This window comes from Nerophis lumbriciformis, linkage group LG18, assembly GCF_033978685.3.
Source record: "Nerophis lumbriciformis linkage group LG18, RoL_Nlum_v2.1, whole genome shotgun sequence".
Lineage (NCBI taxonomy): Eukaryota > Metazoa > Chordata > Actinopteri > Syngnathiformes > Syngnathidae > Nerophis > Nerophis lumbriciformis.
In genome coordinates this window covers 5,979,831-6,003,577 of record NC_084565.2, presented here as the reverse complement: position 1 = coordinate 6,003,577, position 23,747 = coordinate 5,979,831, and the positions used below count along the sequence as shown (strand labels likewise).

General features: G+C 36.7%; 1 protein-coding gene across 2 annotated transcripts in view; it reads left to right on the top strand.

The window, feature by feature from the left end:
* traf3ip2l (TRAF3 interacting protein 2-like) overlaps nt 1–23,443 on the top strand; it is a 32,279-nt gene extending 8,836 nt beyond the window's left edge. The window contains exons 3-11 of one of the 2 annotated variants that reach the window (XM_061978532.2): nt 2,597–2,684; nt 7,598–8,130; nt 10,028–10,064; nt 14,861–14,928; nt 14,989–15,086; nt 17,677–17,745; nt 17,823–17,939; nt 18,009–18,083; nt 23,052–23,443. In XM_061978532.2, the coding sequence (XP_061834516.1) occupies nt 2,656–2,684; nt 7,598–8,130; nt 10,028–10,064; nt 14,861–14,928; nt 14,989–15,086; nt 17,677–17,745; nt 17,823–17,939; nt 18,009–18,083; nt 23,052–23,198 (1,173 nt within the window). In that variant the 5' untranslated portion in view covers nt 2,597–2,655 and the 3' untranslated portion in view covers nt 23,199–23,443. The remainder of the gene's footprint in view (nt 1–2,596; nt 2,685–7,597; nt 8,131–10,027; nt 10,065–14,860; nt 14,929–14,988; nt 15,087–17,676; nt 17,746–17,822; nt 17,940–18,008; nt 18,084–23,051) is intronic. The other variant, XM_061978533.2, reaches the window with a different exon arrangement.
* Nucleotides 23,444–23,747: the final 304 nt, after the last annotated feature.

Sequence of the window (23,747 nt, the reverse complement as noted above, 5' to 3'; positions counted from 1 at the left end):
ACAGTTGTTACATATACTGTACATTACATAGATGTTACAGTTAGTACATATACTGTACATTACATAGAAGTTACAGTTGTTACATATACTGTGCATTACATAGATGTTACAGTTGTTAAATATACTGTACATTACATAGAAGTTACAGTTGTTAAATATACTGTACATTACATAGATATTACAGTTATTACATATACTGTACATTACATAGATGTTACAGTTATTACATATACTGTACATTACATAGAAGTTACAGTTGTTACATATACTGTACATTACATAGATGTTACAGTTATTACATATACTGTACATTACATAGAGATGTCACAGTTGTTACATATACTGTACATTACATAGATGTTACAGTTGTTACATATACTGTACATTACATAGATATTACAGTTGTTACATATACTGTACATTTCATAGAGATGTTACAGTTGTTACATATACTGTACATTACATAGAAGTTACAGTTGTTACATATACTGTACATTACAAAGAAGTTACAGTTATTACATATACTGTACATTACAAAGAGATGTTACAGTTGTTACATATACTGTACATTACATAGAAGTTACAGTTGTTACTTATACTGTACATTACATATATGTTACAGTTGTTACATATACTGTACATTACATAGAAGTTACAGTTGTTACATATACTGTACATTACAAAGAGATGTTACAGTTGTTACATATACTGTACATTACATAGAAGTTACAGTTGTTACTTATACTGTACATTACATATATGTTACAGTTGTTACATATACTGTACATTACATAGATATTACAGTTATTACATATACTGTACATTACATAGATGTTACAGTTGTTACATATACTGTACATTACATAGAAGTTACAGTTGTTACATATACTGTACATTACATAGATGTTACAGTTATTACATATACTGTACATTACATAGAGATGTTACAGTTGTTACATATACTGTACATTACATAGATGTTACAGTTGTTACATATACTGTACATTACATAGATATTACAGTTGTTACATATACTGTACATTTCATAGAGATGTTACAGTTGTTACATATACTGTACATTACATAGAAGTTACAGTTGTTACATATACTGTACATTACAAAGAAGTTACAGTTATTACATATACTGTACATTACAAAGAGATGTTACAGTTGTTACATATACTGTACATTACATAGAAGTTACAGTTGTTACTTATACTGTACATTACATATATGTTACAGTTGTTACATATACTGTACATTACATAGAAGTTACAGTTGTTACATATACTGTACATTACAAAGAAGTTACAGTTATTACATATACTGTACATTACAAAGAGATGTTACAGTTGTTACATATACTGTACATTACATAGAAGTTACAGTTGTTACTTATACTGTACATTACATATATGTTACAGTTGTTACATATACTGTACATTACATATATGTTACAGTTGTTACATATACTATACATTACATAGAAGTTACAGTTGTTACTTATACTGTACATTACATAGAAGTTACAGTTGTTACATATACTGTACATTACATAGAAGTTACAGTTGTTACATATTCTGTACATTACATAGAGATGTTACAGTTGTTACATATACTGTACAATACACAGATGTTACAGTTATTACATATACTGTACATTACATAGATATGTTACAGTTATTACATATATTGTACATTACATAGATGTTACAGCTGTTACATATACTGTACATTACATAGATGTTACAGTTATTACATATACTGTACATTACATAGAAGTTACAGTTGTTACATATACTGTACATTACATTGATGTTACAGTTATTACATATACTGTACATTACATAGAAGTTACAGTTGTTATATATACTGTGCATTACATAGATGTTACAGTTGTTAAATATACTGTACATTACATAGAAGTTACAGTTGTTACATATACTGTACATTACATAGAAGTTACAGTTGTTACATATACTGTACATTACATAGATGTTACAGTTGTTACATATACTGTACATTACATAGATGTTACAGTTATTACATATACTGTACATTACATAGATGTTACAGTTATTAAATATAATGTACATTACATAGATGTTACAGTTATTACATATACTGTACATTACATAGAGATTTGAATTGATTATTGAGTAAAAAAAATTCTCTCTATCAAGTAGTTCAAGTCAGTCAAAAAATGTTTATCGTTTAAATAATGATTTATTTATTTTTTATTTCAGGCAAATTGATGCACTTTAAATCTTTTCTGTTATAGACTCATGAATAATATTTAATAATAATGTTTTTCTATATAGCACTTTACATTTTAAAAAACATTTCAAAATGCTCAAAATGCTTTGTAAGGTGATCTATATTACTTTTGTTTGTTTGTTTTATTTCAGTTTTAAAAGGATACAGTTTTATGCAGAGGTGTACTTATAACAATATTATAGACAAATGATACTATTAATAATCGTGTGTGTGTGGGGGCGTGGTGGGTAGTACATTGAAGTACATAACTGGACCTTGAAAATATCGCTAAAAGGTTCATTAAAAAGTGCTTTTACAGATATGTACTTTTGTTTTGTAGTTTCGCGTGAGCGTTGAGGTGAGGTGTCAACACACACATGGACGTCAGGAGGCTGAACGATGCTACCAGGTTCCAAATCTCCAAATAGGTGAGTCGGTCACATCATTGGGATTATTTTTTAATTATCGTTACTGTAGAAGTATTCACTCTGAAGACGAGTCATGTGGAGGTGCAGTGAGGGTCTTTGCAGTGCCATGCTGCCACCCAGTGGTCGTTTATAGGTGTTGCCCAAATTCATGGCTGTGAAATTGTGGCGCCCCCTTGTGGGTTGTGTTGAAAGTGCTGAGTAAGACATGCTAGCCCACATGGAAAACAGATTCAAAAAGTTTTTGTTAGTAATCAGTAGAGCTGGGGTGTCCAAACTGAGGGCCACACTGAAAGATGGGGGCCATTTTGATAGTTTTCATTTTCCAAACCAATATTATTTTCAAAGTGTAATATTTGATATGAAGTAATTGGAGCCTTATAATTCATAACTTTAAATTATTTTGATTCATTATTATTTTTTTGAGCAATGACAGTTAAAAAAAAAAAAAATCCCACTAAAATTCTCAGGGGTCTGAAAGGGTCCCACTCAAAAAAAAGTGTTAAAAATAAGTCATACTTTTTTTTCATTATTATTATTGAACGTGTAAATCTCGAGATCAACTTCAGATCTCTCTGTCGATTATAGGTTGTTTTTTTTACCACGTCAAAAGTGGTAAAGGAATGACTAAATCAGGCTAGAATGAAGGTTTTAGAATGGCCATACCAAAGTCCTGATTTAAAAGTGTGGACAATGCTGAAGAAACAAGTCCATGTCAAATTTAGCTGAACTGCACCAATTTTGTCAAGAGGAGTGATCAAAAATTCAAGCAGAAGCTTGTGGATGGCTACCAAAAGTTACCTTATTGCAGGTAAACTTGCCAAGGGACATGTAAGCAAATATTAACATTGCTGTACGTATACTTTTGACCCAGCACATTTTCAGTAGACTCATAATAAATTCATAAAAGAAGCAAACTTCATGAATTATTTTTGTGACCAACAAGTATGTGCTCACATTCTGCTGCTCGTGTTGTCAAGTTGATAGGGTCGGAGGTATGGAAGCCCCGTTTCCGCTACAAAAAAAATAAATAAATAAAAATAAACTACCCCTATGGTACAGTATGTCATGATTATGAGATAAAAAGCCATAATTATGGAATAAGAAAGTCATAATTCAAAAAGTAAAAAAAAAAATACTTTTAATCTTTGTATTATGACTTTTTATCTCATAATTTAAATGTTTTTTTTTATATCTCATAATCATGACTTTTAATCTTGTAATTATGAGCCTTTATCTTATAATTATGACTTAAAATCCTGTAATTATGACCTTTTATCTTACAATTATGACTTCTTATCTCATAATTTCAACTTTTTATCTCATAATCATGACTATTAATTTAATATTGTAGATTTTGTATCCCATAATTTCAACTTGATCTCATAATCATGACTATTAATCTCATTATTTCGTTTTTATATCCCATAGTTTCGACTTTTTACTTCATAATTTTGACTTTTTAGCTTAATTATGTCTTTTTATTTCACAATTTCAACATTTGTATCTCATAATTATAACTATATCTTAATTTAAAAATGTTCTCTCATAATTATGACTTTTTATCTTATAATAATCTTTTATCTCAATAATTATGACTTTTTTAAATCTCATATTTATGACTCTTTATCTTATAGTTATGATTTTTTATCTCATAATTTAAATGTTTTTTTTAATATCTCATAATCATGACTTTTAATCTTGTAATTATGACCCTTTATCTTTTAATTATGACTTAAAATCCTGTAATTATGACCTTTTATCTTATAATTATGACTTAAAATCCTGTAATTATGACCTTTTATCTTACAATTATGACTTCTTATCTCATAATTTCAACTTTTTATCTCATAATCATGACTATTAATTTAATATTATAGATTTTGTATCCCATAATTTCAACTTGATCTCATAATCATGACTATTAATCTCATTATTTCGTTTTTATATCCCATAGTTTCGACTTTTTACTTCATAATTTTGACTTTTTAGCTTAATTATGACTTTTTATTTCACAATTTCAACATTTGTATCTCATAATTATAACTATATCTTAATTTAAAAATGTTCTCTCATAATTATGACTTTTTATCTTATAATAATCTTTTATCTCAATAATTATGACTTTTTTAAATCTCATATTTATGACTCTTTATCTTATAGTTATGATTTTTTATCTCATAATTTAAATGTTTTTTTTAATATCTCATAATCATGACTTTTAATCTTGTAATTATGACCCTTTATCTTTTAATTATGACTTAAAATCCTGTAATTATGACCTTTTATCTTATAATTATGACTTAAAATCCTGTAATCATGACCTTTTATCTTACAATTATGACTTTTTATCTCATAATTTCAACTTTTTATCTCATAATCATGACTATTAATTTCATATTTTAGATTTTGTATCCCATAATGTCAACTTGATCTCATAATCATGACTACTAATTTCATATTTTAGATTTTGTAACCCATAGTTTCAACTTTTTATCTCATAATTTTGTCTTTTTATCTTAATTATGACTTTTTAATTTCACAATTTAAACTTTTGTATCTCATAATTGTAACTATATCTCAATTTAAAAAATGTTCTCTGATCATTATGACTTTTTATCTTATAATAATGACCTTTTATTTCAATAATTATGACTTTTTTAAGTCTCATATTTATGACTTTTTATCTTATAGTTATGACCTTTTATCTCATAATTTAAATGTTTTTTTTATATCTCATAATCATGACTTTTAATCTTGTAATTATGACCTTTTATCTTATAATTATGACTTAAAATCCTGTAATTATGACCTTTTATAAATAATTTCAACTTTTTATCTCATAATCATGACTATTAATTTAATATTTTAGATTTTGTAACCCATAATTTCAACTTGATCTCATAATCATGACTATTAAACTCATTATTTCGTTTTTATTTCCCATAGTTTCGACTTTTTACTTCATAATTTTGAATTTTTATCTTAATTATGACTTTTTATTTCACAATTTCAACATTTGTATCTCATAATCATAACTATATCTCAATTTAAAAATGTTCTCTCAAAATTATGACTTTTTATCTTGTAATAATGACATTTTATTTAAATAATTATGACTTTTTAAAATCTCATATTTATGACTTTTTATCTTATAGTTATGACTTTTTATCTCATAATTTAAATGTTTTTTTTATATCTCATAATCATGACTTTTAATCTTGTAATTATGACCCTTTATCTTATAATTATGACTTAAAATCCTGCAATTATGACCTTTTATCTTACAATTATGACTTTTTATCTCATAATTTCACATTTTTATCTCATAAACATGACTATTAATTTAACATTTTAGATTTTGTATCCCATAATTTAAACTTGATCTCATAATCATGACCATTAATCTCATAAACATGACTATTAATGTAACATTTTAGATTTTGTATCCCATAATTTCAACTTGATCTCATAATCATGACCATTAATCTCATTATTTCGTTTTTATTTCCCATACTTTCGACTTTTTACTTCATAATTTAGACTTTTTAGCTTAATTACAACTTTTTATTTCACAATTTCAACATTTTTATCTCATAATTATAACTATATCATAATTTCAAAAAATTATCTCATAATTATGACCTTCTTATCTTGTAATTTTGACTTTTTGCCCAATAATTATGACTTTTTATCTCAATTTAACTTTGTATTTCATAATCATCACTTTTTATCTTATAATAATGACCTTTTATCTCAATAATTATGACTTTTTTAAATCTCATATTTATGACTTTCTATCTCATAATTTAAAATTTTTTTTAATATGTCATAATTATGACTTTCAATCTTGTAATTATGACCTTTTATCTTATAATAATGACTTAAAATCCTGTAATTATGACCTTTTATCTTACAATTATGACTTTTTATCTCATAATTTCAACTTTTTATCTCATAATCATGACTATTAATTTCATAATTTAGATTTGTTATCCCTTAGTTGCAACTTTTTATCTCATAATTTTGACCTTTTTAGCTTAATTATGACTTTTTAATTTCACAATTTAAACTTTTGTGTCTCATAATTATAACTATATCATAATTTAAAAATGTCCTCTCATAATTATGACATTCTTATTGTATAATGTTGACTTTTTGCCCAATAATTATGACTTTTTATCTCAATTTTAATTTTTATGTCATAATTTTGACCTTTTATCTTATAATAATTACCTTTTATCTCAATAATTATGACTTTTTTTAATTTAAAATGTATGACTTTTTTATCTTATAGTTATTACTTTTTATCTCATAATTTCAAAGTTTTTTTTAATATCTCATAATTATGACCTTTTATCTTATAGTAATTACCTTTTATCTCAATAATTATGACTTTTTAAAATCTAATATTTATTACTTTTTTATCTTATAATTATAACTTTTTATCTCATAATTTCAACGTTTTTTTAAAAATCTCATAATTATGACCTTTTATCTTATAATAATGACTTAAAATCCTGTAATTATGACCTTTTATCTTACAATTCTGACTTTCATATCTCATAATTTCAACTTTCTCATCTCATAATGATGACTTACCACTTAGGTATCTTTTTTTAGTGACGGAAATGGGCTTCTTTAAATTGGGGCCATAAGCAGAATTTTATTTATTTCAATAAATTAAAAAAAATTAAAATTAATGTAAAACAATTGCTATACTTTTTAACTCAAAGTTGAATTTAATTAGACCCATAATAAATACAGTACAGTCCCAGTCCGACTGATAAAGTTGAGAAAGAGCGCCACCATGTGGTGTATGATCAGACTTTGTTGTCATGGTGGCAAAAAGCCAAAGAAAAAGCTGCAGGCTGGCAGTGGACTTTTGAAGTTTTGATGGTGGTCAACATGTGCAGTTGGTTCCTGGGCGACAACACTCCTCAAGAGGACGACGAGACCATGAGCTGCGAGCAGCGACCAGCCGGCCCCGACACGGACTCCACGTGTGCCCGCCTTTACCACCCGGACTCCTTCTCGGACCCCTCCCACCTTTCCCCCCCGGACTCCTCCTCAGACCCCTCCCTGCCGGGCGCTCGCAGGCCGGACGGAGAAGACGGCCACCTGGGCTCCTGCTCCTTCCCGCCGGCTCCTTTCCCCAGCCTGGCCGACGGCGTGTGGCCGCCGCCCTCCGGCCCGTCGGGTGACTGGTCGGGTTACCCCAGCAGCGCGGCGTCCTCCAAGGAGCCGTGCGGCTGCTGCGGCGAGAGCAAGTCTCTGAGCAGCCTGGAGCAACCCTTCTCGCTGCGCTCCGAGCCGCCCAGCCGCCACCACACCCTGCCCCCCTACATGTGCTCTCCCCCGGGGGCAGCCTGCTGGGCCCAATGTCCTGCAGACACCTTCAACATCCACCCGTGCTTCCAGCAGAAGCGGGCAGACCAGGGTCCTCAGTGTAAGTCCCTTCTTGGCCCCCAACGTGTCCGTCCCTCTCACCTTCTTCTTGTCCCCCAACTTGTCCCCCCTCTCACCATCTTCTTGTCCCCCAACTTTCCCCCCCTCTCACCTTCTTCTTTACCCCCAACTTGTCCCCCCTCTCACCTTCTTCTTTACCCCCAACTTGTCCCCCCTCTCACCTTCTTCTTGCCCCCAACTTGTCCCCCCTCTCACCTTCTTCTTGTCCCCCAACTTGTCCCCGCCCCTCTCACCTTCTTCTTTGCCCCCAACTTGTCCCCCCCTCTCACCTTCTTCTTGCCCCCCAACTTGTACCCCCTCTCACCTTCTTCTTGGCCCCCTTCTAACCTTCTTCTTGTCCCCCAACTTGCCCCCCTCTCACCTTCTTCTTGTCCCCCAACTTGTCCCTCCCTCTTACCTTCTTCTTGTCCCCCAACTTACCCCCCCTCACCTTCTTCTTTCCCCCCCAACTTTCCCCCCCTCTCACCTTCTTCTTGCCCCCAACTTGCTCCCCCTCTCACCTTCTTCTTTCCCCCAACTTGTCCCCCCTCTCACCTTCTTCTTGGCCCCCAACTTGTCTCCCCCTCTCACCTTCTTCTTGGCCCCCAACTTGCCCCCCCTCTCACCTTCTTCTTTCCCCCCAACTTGTCCCCCTCTCACCTTCTTCTTGGCCCCCTTCTCACCTTCTTCTTTCCCCCCAACTTGCCCCCCTCTCACCTTCTTCTTGTCCCCCAACTTGTCCCTCCCTCTTACCTTCTTCTTGTCCCCCAACTTACCCCCCCTCTCACCTTCTTCTTTCCCCCCAACTTTCCCCCCCTCTCACCTTCTTCTTGCCCCCAACTTGCTCCCCCTCTCACCTTCTTCTTTCCCCCAACTTGTCCCCCCTCTCACCTTCTTCTTGGCCCCCAACTTGTCTCCCCCTCTCACCTTCTTCTTGGCCCCCAACTTGCCCCCCCTCTCACCTTCTTCTTTCCCCCCAACTTGTCCCCCCTCTCACCTTCTTCTTGTCCCCCTTCTAACCTTCTTCTTGTCCCCCAACTTGCCCCCCCCTCTCACCTTCTTCTTACCCCCCAACTTGCCCCCCCTCTCACCTTCTTCTTGTCCCCCAACTTGCCCCACCTCTCACCTTCTTCTTGTCCCCCAACTTGTCCCCCCTCTCACCTTCTTCTTGTCCCCCTTCTCACCTTCTTCTTGGCCCCCTTCTCACCTTCTTCTTGGCCCCCAACTTGTCCGTGCCTCTCACCTTCTTCTTGTCCCCCCAACTTGTCCGTCCCTCTCACCTTCTTCTTGGCCCCCAATTTCCCCCCTCTCTCACCTTCTTCTTGTCCCCCAATTTGTCCCCCCTATCACCTTCTTCTTGTCCCCTTCTAACCTTCTTCTTGTCCCCCAACTTGTCCCTCCCTCTCACCTTGTTCTTGTCCCCCAACTTGCCCCCCCCCCCCTCACACCTTCTTCTTGGCCCCCAACTTGTTTCCCCTCTCACCTTATTCTTTCCCCCAACTTCCCCCCCCCCTCTCACCTTCTTCTTGCCCCCAACTTGTCCCCCCTCTCACCTTCTTCATGACCCCCAACTTGTCCCCCCTCTCACCTTCTTCATGACCCCCAACTTGTCCCCCCTCTCACCTTCATCTTGTCCCCCAACTTGTCCCCCCTCTCACCTTCTTCTTGTTCCCCAACTTGTCCCCCCTCTCACCATCTTCTTGTCCCCCAACTCCCCCCCCCCCCCCCCTCACTCCTTCTTCTTTGCCCCCAACTTGTCCCCCCTCTCACCTTCTTCTTGGCCCCCAACTTGTCCCCCCTCTCACCTTCTTCTTATCCCCCAACTTGTCCCTCACTCTCACCTTCTTCTTGTCCCCCAACTTGTCCCCACATCTTACCTTCTTCTTGTCCCCTCTCAGGTCCCTGCAGACTTCCCTGGGGAGCCTTCACGCCAATGTGAGTTCCTCTTTATCTCTCGCCAGACTACTTTAAGGGCCCCACTGGCCTTACGTAGAAAGGGCGTTCAGCTTTACCTGACACATGAAACGTGACAAACTGGGGCTGCACTATCCACTTTAGTGTTGAATATCTTAATTCCAACTTTGACACCAGCGCCATTTGCTATGTAGAGTTGCGCTTTCCATCATTTTCAGCACACGGCATTGTATGTATGTATGTATATACATATACATATATACACAGATATACACCAATTAATATATATATATATATATATATATATATATATATATATATATATATATATATATATATATATATATATATATATATACATACATACACACAGATATACACCAATTAATATATATATATACACAGATATACACCAATTAATATATTTATATATATATATATATATATATAAGTTGATTGGCAACACTAAATTGGCCCTAGTGTGTGGATGTGAGTGTGAATGTTGTCTGTCTATCTGTGTTGGCCCTGCGATGAGGTGGCGACTTGTCCAGGGTGTACCCCGCCTTCCGCCCGATTGTAGCTGAGATAGGCTCCAGCGCCCCCCGCGACCCCAAAGGGAATAAGCGGTAGAAAATGGATGGATGGATATATATATATATATATATATATATATATATATATCTATCTATCTATCTATCTATCTATCTATCTATCTATCTATCTATCTATCTATCTATCTATCTATATATATATATATATATATATATCTATCTATCTATCTATCTATCTATCTATCTATCTATCTATCTATCTATCTATCTATCTATCTATCTATCTATCTATATATATATATATATATATATATATATATATATATATATATATATATATATATATATATATATATATATATATATATGTGTGTGTATATATATACATACTACTCAGTGGCCTAGTGGTTAGAGTGTCTGCCCTGAGATCGGTAGGTCGTGTGTTCAAATCCCGGCCGAGTCATACCAAAGACTATAAAAATGGGACCCATTACCTCCCTGCTTGGCACTCAGCATCAACGGTTGGAATTGGGGGTTAAATCACCAAAAATGATTCCCGGGCGCGGCACCGCTGCTGCCCACTGCTCCCCACTGCTCCCCTCACCTCCCAGGAGGTGATCAAGGGTGATGGGTCAAATGCAGAGGACAAATTTCACCACACCTAGTGTGTGTGTGACAATTATTGGTACTTTAACTTTAACTTAAAGAGGACAGATGATTAGATTAACATGTACCACCTGGGAAATCTAATCACCTGTCAGCTGTGTCTCACCGTCAGCACATGCCCCGCCCCCATCTGATGGTGCTCGTCCTCAGCACCACAGACAGAGGCGGTGACCTTTGCTCCTGCAGGCGCGCTGGCCACACCTCCCTCCACAGTCCCACTCAAAATTGTAATGGTAAGCCCTTCTACTTGTTGTCACTAGAATCGGCTCGACGCCACTTCGTTTGGCTAACATTTTAACAATAGGATCAAGTGCTACCTCCGGGCTGATCAGGGCCGTTACTGGCCAGTACTTTCCGCCTGGCCCCTCTGGCATCAGCTCCTTCACCCACCATGATACCCAGGGAATTGCATCTTGTCTCTTCGAGGGTGGAGCGGAGGAGACTACTACTCGTATCTCAATTTTCTTTTTTATCATAGGGGATATGAATACCCCCGTCTTCTTACAGTCCAGTTCTATTGCGGCGCCTAGCTCGGCTTCATCTCGACTGGGCCAGTGCTCTAAGACATGACTCTTCACTGGTCTTGCCCATGAGGCCCACCCGTACCCCAAAGGAATAACTTGGATATAGGGGCCTTTAAAATGAGTCTCTAGGTTGCCGCGGTCGTCATCTAACTCAGCCGCCCAGTCTTCGGTTACCCCTATGGCGGCGGTCGCTCCACGGGCGTCTGCTCTTTCAGCCCCCTTCCAGGGCTCTGCTTTCTCATTTTCTAACGACTTCTTGTCGCCGGGCGGTTGCACACCAGCCATCTTGCTGTCGTGCCTTATTTTTGTCGTCTCGAATCGCCGTTCCCCTCAAGCCACTCGTAGGCCTTAGAGTAAGGGAGAGGGTCGGGCTATTTCAGGCTTCTCCCGGCGGTTCGTTGGGGCTTGTTCAATAACAACGCTCCAGCACCAGCCGCTTGTCTTTGTCCCTATTTCAATTAATTTTACTTTAGGAACAAAGTGTCCTCAGTGCTTTCTTCGCACCGATCCACTCTTCTGGAGTCAATGCACAGTCTTCTGCGATCCTCCAACTAGGGGAATTACACTATCTTTTGCAATCTTCCCTATCATTCGGGTCATCTCAACACGAGCAGCGATCCTCCTGGACCACTGCGGATTCTTTTTCTTCCAGGCTCAACGCACTTCTTTTGCGAAGGACCCCACGTTGGGCGCCACGTGTTAGATTCCCGTGATTGACTTACAAGGTCTTCCTGCGAGTCTACCTCCAGCACTCCGTTCAACGGGTCCTGTCCTCTCGGCGCAGACGGGGTTACCGGGCTGCTCCACCGACGTAGGCACTACTCAGCTGGATGTCGAGGCAATGCGCCTAGCTCTAATACCCTGTGTTGATTCAGCGTCTGTCCCGCTTCCTTTTGTGGTCTACTCGGTAGAGAAGCCTATCTCATAAGATCGAGTTCAAGTCCCACAAATCCCCCACATAGCTGTAAACTGTGCTGCCTGCCTGGCCTCTCAATTTCTTTGCTCTGCTAGGCACGGGCTTCAGGTAGGGGAGTATCTTCGTTCATCTTCAGGGCCCCCTTAAGCTCCTTAAAATGTGCCCTAAACCGCTCGTAATCTGAGTCTAGAGGGGATCTGCTTCGCTCCCGCCGCCTTACTTCGGGATCATAGGTCTTCCTTTCTCCCGCCTGGGCGAGTTCAGCTAACGCTCGGTTGCAAAGAGTCGGCGTGTCCCCTTCTAGCTTAATTAGGCAGCCTGGGAGATTACTTGGCGGGGTGTCTTCTTCCCAGTCTAAACTGAGTCGCTCCACTCCCTTCCTGATCTCGAACGGGTCCCTGTCTTCGTCACTCTCCTCTGAGGACTCGTCGACCGGAGCAGTACCTACACTCTGAACATCTGCTGTCGGATCTGTTTCTTTCTGTCTCAGAGGGCTTTGGTAATCTTGCAGGCATGCGCACACGGCAATAAATTCTTTCTGCCAATGGTAAGCCCTTCTACTTGTTGTCACTAGAATCGGCTCGACGCCACTTCGTTTGGCTAACATTTTAACAATTGGATCAAGTGCTACCTCCGGGCTGATCAGGGCCGTTACTGGCCAGTACTTGCCGCCTGGCCCCTCTGGCATCAGCTCCTTCACCCACCATGATACCCAGGGAATTGCATCCTGTCTCTTCGAGGGTGGAGCGGAGGAGACTACTACTCGTATCTCAATTTTCTTTTTTATCATAGGGGATATGAATACCCCCGTCTTCTTACAGTCCAGTTCTATTGCGGCGCCTAGCTCGGCTTCATCTCGACTGGGCCAGTGCTCTAAGACATGACTCTTCACTGGTCTTGCCCATGAGGCCCACCCGTACCCCAAAGGAATAACTTGGATATAGGGGCCTTTAAAATGAGTCTCTAGGTTGCCGCGGTCGTCATCTAACTCAGCCGCCCAGTCTTCGGTTACCCCTATGGCGGCGGTCGCTCCACGGGCGTCTGCTCTTTCAGCCCCCTTCCAGGGCTCTGCTTTCTCATTTTCTAACGACTTCTTGTCGCCGGGCGGTTGCACACCAGCCATCTTGCTGTCGTGCCTTATTTTTGTCGTCTCGAGTCGCCGTTCCCCTCAAGCCACTCGTAGGCCTTAGAGTAAGGGAGAGGGTCGCCCTTATACACCCCTGCTATACACCCCTGCTACCACCAAACCCCGCCCACCCGGTTGAGGTGGGCGGGGTTTGGTAGCAGGGGTGTATAATGTAGCCCGGAAGAGTCAGGGCTGCATGGGATTCTGGGTATTTGTTTTGTCGTGTTTATGTTGTGTTAAGGTGCAGATGTTCTCCCGAAATGTGTTTGTCATTCTTGTTTGATGTGGGTTCACAGTGTGGCGCATATTAGTAAGAGTGTTAAAGTTTATACCGCTACCGTCAGTGTAACCTGTGTGGTTGTTGACTAAGTATGCCTTGCTGTCAATTACGTGAGCAAGCAGAAGTCCCATACCACGTGTGGCTGGGCCGGCACGCTGGCTGTAGTGGGCGCTAAATTCTGCACCATCATGGCACGTTCGAATAGTTTCCCTGAAATTCGTAGTATGCTGTAAAAATCGGGAGGGTTGAGAAGCGCCATTCATAAAAAACACGAGACCCTTGGTTTACACATAGCACAAAGCAAAAAAAAAGACTTTGTATGCAGTGTCATTTCATGTTAAATTTCAAAAGATTTTTGTGGCTCCCATTGATTTCTTTGTTTTGTGAAACTAGTCAAAATGGCTCTTTGACTGGTAAAGGTTGCCGACCCCTGCGCTATACGCTTGCCGTTATAAGTGGGGGGATATTATCTTCTCTAAGGCCTTCATTGCGGGGAGGGGGTTTCTACTTATTTCGACAACCCCCAAAGTGGAATAAAGTAATTCTCGTGTCAATAATTCACAACAACATTGATTTTGATTCATTATTATTTTTTAATCAATGACAGTTTTAATTTAAAAAAAATAAAAAATAGGTTGACTGGTTGACGTGACCTCGGTCTAGGTTGGATTCTCACTTGGAGTCTGCTTGGCGGCGGACTCGGTGTGGTTGTGAAAGAGGCGTGAAGTTGACGTGGTCTACTTTCCTCCCACAGCAGCCACTTCAGCGGGGGTCCTGGGGAGAGGCAGACGTCGCCCAGCATGCCGCTGTCTTTGGAGCAGAGTGAGTGTTGCTTGACCTGTGACCCCCCCACAGTCCTGTCTAACGTGTCATGGCGTGCAGGGAAGGTCTTCGTCACCTACGAGGCCGACCACGACGCGCACGTGAGCGAGATCATCAAGTTTGTGGCTCTGCTGCGGCACAACGGCTTCGACACGCACGTACGTAGCAACCAGACGGCCCCTGCAGGAGGGAGTCCGTCTTGTCTTGTCAACACCTGTTTGACAATATTTCATTGTTTCTTGGAATAAGGATCAGGAAAGTGATTAGAAAAACTCATTCTGCTTGCATGGTAATGGACTAAAAATTTATTTGTACAAAAGAATGTGTTTATATATATATATATATTCTACCGATCACCACCTGGTGGTGAGTTGGCTGCGATGGTGGGGGAGGATGCCGGACAGACCTGGCAGGCCCAAACGCATTGTGAGGGTTTGCTGGGAACGTCTGGCAGAGTCTTCTGTCAGAGAGAGTTTCAATTCCCACCTCCGGAAGAACTTTGAACATGTCACGAGGGAGGTGCTGGACATTGAGTCCGAGTGGACCATGTTCCGCGACTCTATTGTCGAGGCAGCTGATTGGAGCTGTGGCCGCAAGGGAGTTGGTGCCTGTCGTGGCGGTAATCCTAGAACCCGTTGGTGGACACCGGCGGTGAGGGATGCCGTCAAGCTGAAGAAGGAGTCCTATCGGGTTCTTTTGGCTCATAGGACTCCTGAGGCAGCGGACAGGTACCGACAGGCCAAGCGGTGTGCGGCTTCAGGCAAAAACTCGGACATGGGAGGAGTTCGGGGAAGCCATGGAAAACTACTTCCGGACGGCTTCGAAGCGATTCTGGACCACCAGCCGCTGCCTCAAGAAGGGGAGGCATTGCACTATCAACACAGTGTATGGTGAGAATGGTGTTCTGCTGACCTCGACTGCGGATGTTGTGGATCGGTGGAGGGAATACTTCGAAGACCTCCTCAATCCCACCAACACGTCTTCCTATGAGGAAGTAGGGCCTGGGGAATCTGTGGTGGGCTCTCCTATTTCTGGGGCTGAGGTTGCTGAGGTAGTTAAAAAGCTCCTCGGGGGTGGATGAGATCCGCCCGGAGTTCCTTAAGGCTCTGGATGCTGTGGGGCTGTCTTGGTTGACAAGACTCTGCAGCATCGCGTGGACATCGGGGGCGGTACCTCTGGATTGGCAGACCGGGGTGGTGGTTCCTCTCTTTAAAAAGGGGAACCGGAGGGTGTGTTCCAACTATCGTGGGATCACACTCCTCAGCCTTCCCGGTAAGGTCTATTCAGGTGTACTGGAGAGGAGGCTACGCCGGATAGTCGAACCTCGGATTCAGGAGGAACAGTGTGGTTTTCGTCCTGGTCGTGGAACTGTGGACCAGCTCTATACTCTCGGCAGGGTCCTTGAGGGTGCATGGGAGTTTGCCCAACCAGTCTACATGTGCTTTGTGGACTTGGAGAAGGCAATCGACCATGTCCCTCGGGATGTCTTGTGGGGAGTGCTCAGAGAGTATGGGGTATCGGACTGTCTGATTGTGGCGGTCCGCTCCCTGTATGATCAGTGTCAGAGCTTGGTCCGCATTGCCGGAAGTAAGTCGGACACGTTTTCAGTGAGGGTTGGACTCCGCCAAGGCTGCCCTTTGTCACCGATTCTGTTCATAACTTTTATGGACAGAATTTCTAGGCACAGTAAGGGCGTTGAGGGGATCCGGTTTGGTGGCTGCAGGATTAGGTCTCTGCTATTTGCAGATGATGTGGTCCTGATGGCTTCATCTGGCCAGGATCTTCAGCTCTCACTGGATCGGTTCGCAGCCGAGTGTGAAGCGACTGGGATGAGAATCAGCACCTCCAAATCCGAGTCCATGGTTCTCGCCCGGGAATGTGTGGAGTGCCATCTCCAAGTTGGGAGGAGACCCTGCCCCAAGTGGAGGAGTTCAAGTACATTGGAGTCTTGTTCACGAGTGAGGGAAGAGTGGATCGTGAGATCGACAGGCGGATCGGTGCGGCGTCTCCAGTAATGCGGACGCTGTATCGATCTGTTGTGGTAAAGAAGGAGCTGAGCCGGAAGGCAAAGCTCTCAATTTACCGGTCGATCTACGTTCCCATACTCACCTATGGTCATGAGCTTTGGGTCATGACCGAAAGGACAAGATCACGGGTACAAGCGGCCGAAATGAGTTTCCTCCGCCGGGTGGCGGGGCTCTCCCTTAGAGATAGGGTGAGAAGCTCTGCCATCCGGGGGGAGCTCAAAGTAAAGCCGCTGCTCCTCCACATGGAGAGGAGCCAGATGAGGTGGTTCGGGCATCTGGTCAGGATGCCACCCGAACGCCTCTCTCGGGAGGTGTTTAGGGCACGTCCGACCGGTAGGAGGCCACGGGGAAGACCCAGGACACTTTGGGAAGACTATGTCTCCCGGCTGGCCTGGGAACGCCTCGGGATCCCCCGGGAAGAGCTAGACGAAGTGGCTGAGGAGAGGGAAGTCTGGGCTTCCCTGCTTAGGCTGCTTCCCCCGCGACCCGACCTCTGATAAGCGGAAGAGGTCGGATGGATATATATATATATATATATATATATATATATAAAAAATCATTTTATATTAAAAACACATTTATATACATAAATATAATTTTTTTAATGACGTCTCGATTAAGAATTGGGATGAAAAAAAATTGTGGTTCAAATGTGAATCCATTTTCCGGTGCCTTTTTTTACCCCCCTTAACCTCCTTGTGGTTCTGCGGCCCGCCTTCAGATCGACATATTCGAGCAGCAGTTTCGCAGCATCAGCAAGATCGACTTCATGGAGCGCTACCTGGGCGAGGTGAGTCGCACTCTCCAGGCCCAAAGAAAACAAAAAAAAGAGCCGACGAGGTCATGCCCGTGTCACGTGATCCCCAGAAGGAGTACCTGATCATCATCATCATCAGCCCCAAGTACTACGAGACGGTGACCGCCTCCCACGTCAGCCCCGACATCGACGAGCGGGCGTGCAACGCCGTCTACATCCACAAACAGGTGGCAAACACTCATCTTGCATCTTTTTATTAGATTCTACACTAAATCTTCTTCTTCTCCTCCCTGCAGCTGCAGACTGAGTTCATCCAGAATGGAAGCAAGAATTTCCGCTTTATTCCCATTGTGTTCCCTGGCGCTAAAAAGGTAAGTCAGCTGACAGCACCGCTTCCTGGTCGTTAGTGAGAACCCATAGAAGTAGTACAGATCCACACATTGTGGTTTTTTCAGGGTCGATAACCGGTATATAAGCCACACCCACTGGATTTTAGAATAAATAAATATGTTTCCATATGGATTTTAGCCACTTATAAGTCGCAGATGTTTTAGAAGAAATAAATATGTTTCCATACGTGTTTTAGCCACATATAAGTCGCAGATATATAATAATAATAATAATAATAGATTTTATTTTTAAAAAGCACTTTACATTTACATTTACATAAACAACCTCAAAGTGCTACAGTGTATTAAAATATAATAAAAAATTCATACAAATAAAGACTAGAACAGCCAAATAGCTAGAACTAGTATGCATATATCTAAAAATAGGCTTTTTTTTTTTTTTTAAAGGGTTTTTAAGCCTTTTTAAAAGCATCCACAGTCTGTGGTGCCCTCAGGTGGTCAGGGAGAGCGTTCCACAGACTTGGCGCGGCGGAGCAGAAAGCCCGGTCTCCCATTGTTCGTAGCTTTGTCCTCTGAGGTTGGAGGAGGTTAGCCTGTACATGAAATATTTGTGAAATACACGCAAATATTTTGTAAATGTTCATTTACACACCATAATTGTTTCCAAACGTGTCTGTAACACGGCAGTAAAACGGATGATCAAACAAAACAGAAGTCGTCGTCACGGACCCACTAGCTGCGCAAGCTAGCTCTCCAATCGGCTAAACAGACTCGACAACTCCAAGTACCATCATAATGACCAACTTGCATTACCATAATACATGTTTTTTCTTGCAAAAACACAATAATAAATGTTTTTCTTGCATAAAAATAAAAATTCATGTTTTGTCTTGCATAAACATAAAATTATGTTTTTTCTTGCATAAACATAATGATTTTTCTTGCATATTTATAAATAACAAATGTTTTTTCTTGCATAAAAATAAATGTTTTGTCTTGCATAATCATAATAAATGTTTTTCTTGCATAAAAATAAAAATAAATGTTTTTTCTTGCATGAACGTCATGAATAATGTTTTGTCTTGCATAAACATAAAATAATGTTTTTTCTTGCATAAACATAATGTTTTTCTTGCATATTTAAAAATAATAAATGTTTTTTCTTGCATAAAAATAAATGTTTTGTCTTGCATAATAATAATAAATGTTTTTCTTGCATAAAAATAAAAATAAATGTTTTGTCTTGCATAATCATAATAAATGTTTTTCTTGCATAAAAATAAAAATAAATGTTTTGTCTTGCATAATCATAATAAATGTTTTTCTTGCATAAAAATAAAAATAAATGTTTTTCTTGCATGAACGTCATGAATAATGTTTTGTCTTGCATAAACATAAAATAATGTTTTTTCTTGCATAAACAATGTTTTTTCTTGCATAGTTAAAAATAATAAATGTTTTTTCTTGCATAAAAATAAATGTTTTGTCTTGCATAAACATAAAATCATGTTTTTTCTTGCATAAACATAATGATTTTTCTTGCATATTTATAAATAACAAATGTTTTTTCTTGCATAAAAATAAATGTTTTGTCTTGCATAATCATAATAAATGTTTTTCTTGCATAAAAATAAAAATAAATGTTTTTTCTTGCATGAACGTCATGAATAATGTTTTGTCTTGCATAAACATAAAATAATGTTTTTTCTTGCATAAACATAATGTTTTTCTTGCATATTTAAAAATAATAAATGTTTTTTCTTGCATAAAAATAAATGTTTTGTCTTGCATAATAATAATAAATGTTTTTCTTGCATAAAAATAAAAATAAATGTTTTGTCTTGCATAATCATAATAAATGTTTTTCTTGCATAAAAATAAAAATAAATGTTTTGTCTTGCATAATCATAATAAATGTTTTTCTTGCATAAAAATAAAAATAAATGTTTTTCTTGCATGAACGTCATGAATAATGTTTTGTCTTGCATAAACATAAAATAATGTTTTTTCTTGCATAAACAATGTTTTTTCTTGCATAGTTAAAAATAATAAATGTTTTTTCTTGCATAAAAATAAATGTTTTGTCTTGCATAATAATAATAAATGTTTTTCTTGCATAAAAATAAAAATAAATGTTTTGTCTTGCATAAACATAAAATCATGGTTTTTTTTGCATAAACATAATGTTTTTTCTTGCATATTTAAAAATAATAAATGTTTTTTCTTGCATAAAAATAAATGTTTTGTCTTGCATAATCATAATAAATGTTTTTCTTGCATAAAAATAAAAATAAATGTTTTTCTTGCATGAACGTCATGAATAATGTTTTGTCTTGCATAAACATAAAATAATGTTTTTTCTTGCATAAAAAATGTTTTTTCTTGCATAGTTAAAAATAATAAATGTTTTTTCTTGCATAAAAATAAATGTTTTGTCTTGCATAATAATAATAAATGTTTTTCTTGCATAAAAATAAAAATAAATGTTTTGTCTTGCATAAACATAAAATCATGTTTTTTTTGCATAAACATAATGTTTTTTCTTGCATATTTAAAAATAATACATGTTTTTTCTTGCATAAAAATAAATGTTTTGTCTTGCATAATCATAATAAATGTTTATCTTGCATAAAAATAAAAATAAATGTTTTTTCTTGCATGAACGTCATGAATAATGTTTTGTCTTGCATAAACATAAAATAATGTTTTTTCTTGCATAAACATAATGTTTTTTCTTGCATATTCGAAAATAATAAATGTTTTTTCTTGCATAAAAATAAATGTTTTGCCTTGCATAATAATAATAAATGTTTTTCTTGCATAAAAATAAAAATAAATTTTTTGTCTTGCATAAACATAAAATCATGTTTTTTCTTGCATAAACATAATGTTTTTTCTTGCATAAAAATAAATGTTTTGTCTTGCATAATCATAATAAATGTTTTTATTGCATAAAAATAAATGTTTTTTCTTGCATGAACGTCATGAATAATGTTTTGTCTTGCATAAACATAAAATAATGTTTTTTCTTGCATAAACATAATGTTTTTTCTTGCATATTTAAAAATAATAAATGTTTTTTTCTTGCATAAAAATAAATGTTTTGTCTTGCATAATAATAATAATAAATGTTTTTCTTGCATAAAAATAAAAATAAATGTTTTGTCTTGCATAAACATAAAATCATGTTTTTTCTTGCATAAACATAATGTTTTTTCTTGCATATTTAAAAATAATAAATGTTTTTTCTTGCATAAAAATAAATGTTTTGCCTTGCATAATCATAATAAATGTTTTTCTTGCATAAAAATAAAAATAAATGTTTTTTCTTGCATGAACGTCATGAATAATGTTTTGTCTTGCATAAACATAAAATAATGTTTTTTCTTGCATAAACATAATGTTTTTTCTTGCATATTTAAAAATAATAAATGTTTTTTCTTGCATAAAAATAAATGTTTTGTCTTTCATAATAATAATAATAAATGTTTTACTTGCATAAAAATAAAAATAAATGTTTTGTCTTGCATAAACATAAACTCATGTTTTTTCTTGCATAAACATAATGTTTTTTCTTGCATATTTAAAAAAAAAAAAATAAAAATTATTGCATAAAAACAAATGTTTTGTCTTGCATAATCATAATAAATGTTTTTCTTGCATAAAAATAAAAATAAATGTTTTTTCTTGCATGAACGTCATGAATAATGTTTTGTCTTGCATAAACATAAAATAATGTTTTTTCTTGCATAAACGTAATGTTTTTTCTTGCATATTTAAAAATAATAAATGTTTTTCTTGCATAAAAAAAATGTTTTGTCTTGCATATTATTAATAAATGTTTTTCTTGCATTAAAATAAAAATAAATGTTTTGTTTTGCATAAACATAAAATCATGGTTTTTCTTGCATAAACATAATGTTTTTTCTTGCATATTTAAAAATAATAAATGTTTTTTCTTGCATAAAAATAAATGTTTTGTCTTGCGTAATCATAATAAATGTTTTTGTTGGATAAAAATAAAAATAAATGTTTTTTCTTGCATGAACGTCATAAATAATGTTTTGTCTTGCATAAACATAAAATAATGTTTTTTCTTGCATAAACATAATGTTTTTTCTTGCATATTTAAAAATAATAAATGTTTTTTCTTGCATAAAAATAAATGTTTTGTCTTGCATAATAATAATAAATGTTTTACTTGCATAAAAATAAAAATAAATGTTTTGTCTTGCATAAACATAAAATCATGTTTTTTCTTGCATAAACATGTTTTTTCTTGTATAAACATAATGTTTTTTCTTGCATATTTAAAAATAATAAATGTTTTTCCTTGCATAAAAATAAATGTTTTGTCTAGCATAGTCATAATAAATGTTTTTCTTGCATAAAAATAAAAATAAATGGTTTTTTTTTGCATGAACGTCATGAATAATGTTTTGTCTTGCATAAACATAAAATAATGTTTTTTCTTGCATAAACATAATGTGTTTTCTTGCATATTTAAGAATAATCAATGTTTTTTCTTGCATAAAAATAAATGTTTTGTCTTGCATAATAATAATAAATGTTTTTCTTACATAAAAATAAAAATAAATGTTTTGTCTTGCATAATCATAATAAATGTTTTTCTTGCATAAAAATAAAAATAAATGTTTTTTCTTGCATGAACGTCATGAATAATGTTTTGTCTTGCATAAACATAAAATAATGTTTTTTCTTGCATAAACATAATGTTTTTTCTTGCATATTCAAAAATAATAAATGTTTTGTCTTGCATAATAATAATAAATGTTTTTCTTGCATAAAAATAAAAATAAATGTTTTGTCTTGCATAAACATAAAATCATGTTTTTTCTTGCATAAACATGTTTTTTCTTGTATAAACATAATGTTTTTTCTTGCATATTTAAAAATAATAAATGTTTTTCCTTGCATAAAAATAAATGTTTTGTCTAGCATAGTCATAATAAATGTTTTGTCCCGCAGTGTCACGTCCCAACATGGCTGCAGAATACTCACGTGTACGCTTGGCCGCTGGACCGCGACGACATCCTGCGGCGGCTGATGAGAGTCGAAAAGTACAACCCGCCTCCTATTGGTGAACTGCCCACTATCGTGTCCATCCCCATATGAACCTGTATCACCCTGTATCACCCCAAATGGCATCATTACACCCATACTATGCTGTTTGACCCCATATCACCCTATATGACCCCACATGACCCGGTCTGATATGGCAGAACCTTCTTTGAAGTTGTAGCTAGCAGGAAGATAATCGATGCGACACCAACAACGTTTCATGTGAATTGGAAGACATTTTTATTTGTGACTAATTGGAGGATTTTAATGTGCAGCCAATAAACATATTTTATATATTGCATATGTTTCATATATTTTATATATTTCATATATTTTATATATTTCATATATTTTATGTTTTATATATTTTATGTATTTCATATTTTATATATTTTACATATGTCGTATATGTTATATATTTTATGTTTTATATATTATACATCTGTCATATATTTTATATATTTAATGTTTTATATATTTCATATATTTTATATATTTCAGGTTTTATATATTTTATATATTTCATATGTTTTATATATTTTATATATTTCAGGTTTTATATATTTCAGGTTTTATATATTTTATATATTTCATATGTTTTCT